Source organism: Diadema antillarum, unplaced genomic scaffold (genome assembly GCF_040938485.1).
Source record: "Diadema antillarum isolate AM-2024a unplaced genomic scaffold, OU_Dant_1.0 seq00002342_RagTag, whole genome shotgun sequence".
Taxonomy (NCBI): Eukaryota; Metazoa; Echinodermata; class Echinoidea; order Diadematoida; family Diadematidae; genus Diadema; species Diadema antillarum.
In genome coordinates this window covers 120001-126373 of record NW_027272957.1, presented here as the reverse complement: position 1 = coordinate 126373, position 6373 = coordinate 120001, and the positions used below count along the sequence as shown (strand labels likewise).

The 6373-nt window shown below is 40.1% G+C and overlaps 1 protein-coding gene across 1 annotated transcript; it reads left to right on the top strand.

The window, feature by feature from the left end:
• The first annotated feature begins 409 nt into the window (after window positions 1-409).
• LOC139714616 (ras-related protein rab-6.2-like) lies at window positions 410-2024 on the top strand. The gene is made up of 2 exons (XM_071626297.1): window positions 410-601; window positions 1527-2024. The coding sequence occupies exons 1-2, from the start codon at window positions 410-412 to the stop codon at window positions 2022-2024; spliced, it is 690 nt and encodes a 229-aa protein (XP_071482398.1).
• The last annotated feature ends 4349 nt before the right edge of the window (window positions 2025-6373 follow it).

Below are 6373 nucleotides of genomic sequence, written 5' to 3'. Positions count from 1 at the left end.
ATAGATTTCAGCCGGAACTGAAGTACGTGTCAAATCTCTACATGTGCTATGGACCAGGGAGCTTCCCACCTCCCTGTATAGACTTATGCCGTGGCTTATCGAAGTTCAAGACATTACGAGGCGTTGCAAAAGGTTGGCGGGAAGACGAGGGAACAATACTGCGTTCTTGTCCCCATATTATCTTGACTGGAAAGCGAATTGCGCTAACACGATGAAAATGTAGCCTTGTTCTGTGATCATCTAATGGAACAAGTTCGATCACCATGGAGATACGTGTGACTATATTGTCATACAGTGATATATTATGTGATTCTTGATAGGAAAAGCATATGGGCCTATACTCTTTGGGCCATTCTTCAAGTTAGCGACCACGGTTGGGGAATTCTTCGAAGCCTAAAGACAGAGAAGTATGCAGTACAGTACTCATCGCCCGCCTACCTTCAAAGTCATTTTGCTCGGCGAATCAGGAGTCGGAAAAACGTCGCTTTACCAGCGATTTCGCGCCCGTGACATTCCGAACACGGAGCGAACGGCCCTTACCATTGACAGCTACCAGTACTGTCGACAGTTTCCAGTCGGCCCACAAAGCAAACCTGTACAGGTAATTGAGTAAACTTATTGCTAGTCTAGTTGAGTGAATATGAAAGCGAATGTTATAATGATGGACATTTCATCACGTTCAGACGCAACAAATGGGCATAACTCAATAAGGCCTATATTTTCATCACTATGATTTCTAACAGTAAAAATGCAGTCCTTAACTATAGGACAAATGTTTCCCTTACCCTTGTGTAGTGCTGTCATTTATGCATTGGTAAATGGCCATTATTAGTTACGTGCCGTTTCCATCAATGCATTTTTATTTTGTCTGATAGAATAGTCAGGACACAATAAACGTATATTATATTTAATTTTAAAGACCGACTGATTTCCGTTTTGAAACCATCTATGATGATGATTAATATGACGGAAGATAAGACTTGATATGAAATAAAAAGAAATGAAGCTCCATGAAAGGAAGCTTATACTAATAGGGGCATGAAATAGCCATGTCAATAGTTTCGCTAGGAAATATTAGTGACACCTTGCCAAAAAAAAAAAGAAATCCCTCGGAAACCAATTCGGAAAACAACACAACTGCATGGAGAAGGCTTTTAAGATGTGTGTCTACAACTGTACGGTCATTCCCTTCAGTTGGTTTTCACCCCTACCCCCAAAAAGAAGAAAAGATTGTTTTGTAGCTTCCAGTGAATAGAACTGGCTACCACTCTCAAGTATTGTACGTACTCATAAGCAGTTTATGATGATATTGTAGAGTAAATTTTAAAGTGAAGAAAAAGAAGTCAATCTAGTGCAACCAACAAGAGGGATTACTCTGCACCAAATTCATGCATTGAAATTTAGGTCATTTTATACGACACATTTATGAGGGGAACAGCGATTTGAAACAAACTTTGCAGAAATATCTAACTCTAAATAGACCTAGTCTGGAACGTTTGATTAGCGTTAATTCATCTCATCCGCAGATGGAGTTGTGGGACACTGCAAATATGGAGCGGATGCACTCCTTGACGGACAATTACTTCCGCGAGACCACGGCCGCGTTGTTGGTCTACGATATCTCCGACGCGCAGTCGCTGCGTAGAATCTCCTACTGGCGGAACGACCTCAGATTCCACGCAGAACGGACGTTGCTATTCCTCGTCGGCAACAAGGTCGATCTCGAACCCACGGAGTACGAGGGCGGCCAGACGACAGTGGATCATGCGCGCAAAGTACTTGCTGCCAATGTTGACGACGTCATGTGCGCGTACGAGGTCTCGGCCAAGGAGGACGTGAAAGTGGAGGAGATGTTCCATCGGATCGCGCAATCGCTGTGGGAGAATTACAAGGACGAACGCGAGAGCACGGGCAACCGGAGCCTTCCCGATGTACCGGAAGGAATGCATACCATCAGGCTCGGCAGGGATCAGCGCGGTACGAGGCTGAGGTTTTTGCGGAGGAAGGAGAAATGCTGTCATTGATCCCCCTTTTCTCCAGCAGCCAGATCGCTGAAGAAAATACGCTGAACAAGCCAAGGGAATATAAATATTTACTACGTTACACATTGTGGTATCTCGTAGGCAGTGAGCTACATTTCGCCATCATCACATCATCATAAATGACTATATAAATAATTGACTATATATGGGTAGTATTCATTCATAAAGTACGTTGTGCCTATAAAAGTGTAGTGATTGCATTGCAGTATTCGATTTCGTCGAGCGAACAACCACTTGATCAGTCCACATTGCAGGCGAAATGGGTCCATCTAATATTGTGGTGTGTACAGAGGGTCCCTTTCATTTCTAATACATAGAAACAGGACAGACTTGCTCCGTAGTAGGTCTAGATCCACGTGCCATTATAAGCATTCCTCAAGTAAACTTAACCACGAGTTTGTTTGTTTTTTTCTGTGGTTCGCTTTATAGTGCCAACGATAGAATTTATTACATCTATTTCTTAGGACTTTTGAAAATATTGATGCCATGGCAATATCTCTTTCTATGGCTAAGAATATTAATATTGACGTCTAAAATGTATTTTCAAAAAGTTTTTCACAATTCAATGTCAGTGTTCCCTTGATCTGTTTGTTTTTGTAACATTATACAGAGTTATACCTCATGAGACTGTATTCAGATTTTTTAAAATTATCACTCTTACTCTTTGTAAAGAGACTCTCAATACGGTAATTCAAAACTGATACCTTTCGTGACGTCACTGAGATAGTGAATGACAATCATTCACACTATATATTGCTAATCTCTCACAATTGCAACCACAGAGTCACGTTCAGTAGTGAAACCTCTTGAAGCCGTGACAGTAATGGAGGAGATTCTTGCCTCAAATCCATACAGCATCTTGTCAGTGAAATAAAAAAGAAATCGTAAGCAGCACAAGCGATTCAATGATTGTAGTCTTTCCTCAAAGGTACTTTATATAGAGTAGAAAACAGGAGGAGGAAATTCGACTTCATTATGGGGTATTACCACTGGAAATGTAATCCTACGGAGAGCTGGTGTCTGTCTGATCACGCCTCATTAAGGTGCCTTCTTTAGGACAAGAAGGCGTGAAAGAGAGTTCGAGTCACCTTCTCGTCCGGAAGAAGGCGACTTAGTGGGTTTCAGTAAGTCGCTTTCTCTCCACACTTTTAAGATTCTGTAGCATACATAGCAGTTCTGTGTACCATCTAACATGCCTAACTCGATCTCCAGTTTCTGTAGACATTTTTTTTTTTCAAAACTCTGAGCTCATAGCCACAGGGCCGGATGTGCCAAGAATTAATCTTGTAGGGAATTATAATAGTCCGGAGGCGATGGGTTAAAAGTGTGATTTAGATCTTATTGCAATGTCTCATTTTCCTGACAACTACAGGATCAACAGCTTTAATAAAAGCGACAAGACAAAGCGACGAATTTTGATACAGATAATATAACTTTTGTTTTTCTTCTGTAGGGGGTGTCGCCGCTTAGGCCTACTTGGTAGTTCAATCGCATCACTCGTTAATTGTGGTTTATTGTACATGTATACTGTATTTCGAGAAAAGCTGAACAACCTCAGTGTTGAGCAGTCAACACAGCGGCTGGGTTGCCGCGTTTATCTCATCAAGTAACACGGTGTTATTAGGAAGAGGGAGAAACCTGAAATGCGAAATCTGCAGCGGGTGTAGTAATGCTAATTACATCCCATAAGCACGCACTCCGTACTGCCTTCCTATGGTCCTGTAACCGTAATTTGCCAATTTACCCGATGGTCGGCAAAACAAAAAGAATCCCCAGATACAAACGAAACATCGTGACAGGTAATTATAGAGCGAAAAGGCCCCCTATTGAGTCGATGGCAGCCGGAAACGGACATGGAACGTTAAGTCATCATGTTCCGGCGAATCATTCTGGATGAGTTGACTTGGCTTGTCTGAAAAGAGCCGTAAGAATAGAAGAGTCGCTACGCAATTACATAGAAGGCTCACAACTTACCGGCACATTAGGGTCATCCCACTAGGCCGACACCCACGAGTCATACAGCCCACGAGTTCGACATTGAAAAGAGGTCCATGAGTCATACAGCCCATGAGTTCGACACTAGGCAAATAAAGCCCATGAGTTCGACACAAGGTAAAAACAGCCCACGAGTTCGACAGATACAACACGGGGCTTAATGTGTCGGTCTCGTAGGCCCTGCTAGCTTAGTGTCGAACTAATGGGCTGTATGACTCGTGAGCTGTATAACTCATGGGCTGTATGACATACTCGTGAGCTGTATGACTCGTGGGTGTCGATCTCGTGACGTGCACCCGTTGCATTTTGGAAGACATTGAAAACAAAAGAGCAGTGTATTTCGATTCAATACATAGACATCATAATCGAGTGAACATAAGTTTTCATAGAGGTTAATCATTCGCATATTTACGATGAAATCTATGGAGATTACGCAATGATGTAACGTGAAGTATTTTTATTCAACCCGGAACTCAGAACTGATTTATATTTAGATTGCGTCTTAAGTAGATTGAGCACTTTCACCTCAACTATATTTTTATTGCCATGATGTAAGATACAGTGGTCTGCTGTACTATTATCTGTCTGTTATGGTGTTCGTTGTTACATTTTTAGGTCATAGTTTTATAGTAGTAATAAAATCGGCCTCCGTTGCAATTTTGAAATCTAGATGCAGTGGTTGTTGTAAGATATACCCATATACCCAGTAGATATCAGTACTGGACCCCTATAGAGTGCGTATATATTAAAAAAGGGTAATCCGAATTTGGAGGGCTATTATTTCATAATTGTGAGCTGTGGAGAGCAAAATGTTGGTTGTTTGGAAAGACGAATTCTTCCTCTTTCCATTGCTACCTGATAGTGTTGACAAATGTCATGCATGGCTGAGCACATGAACTTTGAAGACAACAGTGACAAATTGCGCTTTTTCCAAGTTTGTGTGTTATTGTGAAGGAACATTTCATTTCATTTCATTTCAATTCAATTCATTTTCATATTTCTCACATATATCATATTAAAGTATATTGATACGAAAATTGTGCAGAACATAATTCAAAATAGAACTTCACCGGAATATTCACAAGTTTGTCTTGGTATAAACACAAGGTCTGTATAGATACATGCGAGTTGAACTGAGATCATAATACGAAAATATGATGGGGCCTGCGTAAAAGCAAGCTTGTATAGAGCCGCAGGTCCCGTGATAAAATCAGATTAGGGGAATAAGAAGAATAAGAATAATGAATGGTTTGGGACCCCAAAAGAAGCAGAGCTTGTAAAAAAAGGGGGTCCCGGATAAACATATAAGACAAAACATACTAAAGTTTTAAACATATTAACAAGAAGTATAATGGTAACATATTTACATGGGACAGATGCAACACAAGCACACACACACACACACACACATTCAATCACACAAACACGTGTCACAAAAACGCTCATGCACATACATGTAGTGCACATGAAATTGCAGAAAGATACTTTATATTTTACTATACTTTTAAATTCAGCTTCCCTTATCAATTCTTGTTTTACAAATTTCCCTCAAGATAAATGCGACATGTACGTTTAAAGTTGGATAGTGTTGAGGCTGACCTAATTCTCAATGGCAAATTATTCCATTCTCTAATATAAACATATACAAATGAATTTTGGGCAGTTTGAGTTCTTACAAAAGGTTGATGAATGAGATAACTTTTACGCGTATTATAAGCATGAACGGTAGAATTTAACACAAACGCATCCTTCATGAAAGATTTCGGATCACCTTGTGTCTTAAACATAAAAATCAAGCAACTCAAAATAACTAATTTTTCAAATGGCAAAATATGAAGTTGAATAAACAATGGCAAACTTGGACTTCTATAGTTTGAATTTGTAATATACCTTACAGCTTTTTTCTGAAGAACAATCAACTTATCTATATGAGTCTTATAAGTATTTCCCCAAGCTACATTACAGTACATTGAATGAAGCATAAGTACAGATATTTTTTTAGACCACACTATAACTGGGGGGTCCGGTTAAAACGAACAAAGATCAGATCAAATAAGTGTTACTAAATAAAATACAGAAAGGTCACATGTTGCAACTATAACCTACTTCAAGTAAGGACATTGGGAGAACAACGACTGAGATTGTACGGATTCAAGTGGGTGTGAAGGTATAGATGATGGCGTAACAGTTTGGCATAAATACATAAATGGAAGGTGGGCTAATAAGAATTTGTCGTGAATATAAAAAAATACACACAAGGACAATGGAGCTCATAAGGAGTCAAATTCCAGCGGGGTCCTAAACCATGCAGGCCGTGTGGCCATGGTAACAGATAG

Bases quoted from the DNA above. Each gene is read 5' to 3' on its own strand.
- LOC139714616 (XM_071626297.1), top strand. From the start codon at position 410: ATGCAGTACAGTACTCATCGCCCGCCTACCTTCAAAGTCATTTTGCTC. The intron at 602-1,526 runs GTAATTGAGTAA...TCTCATCCGCAG, and splicing joins CACAAAGCAAACCTGTACAG to ATGGAGTTGTGGGACACTGC.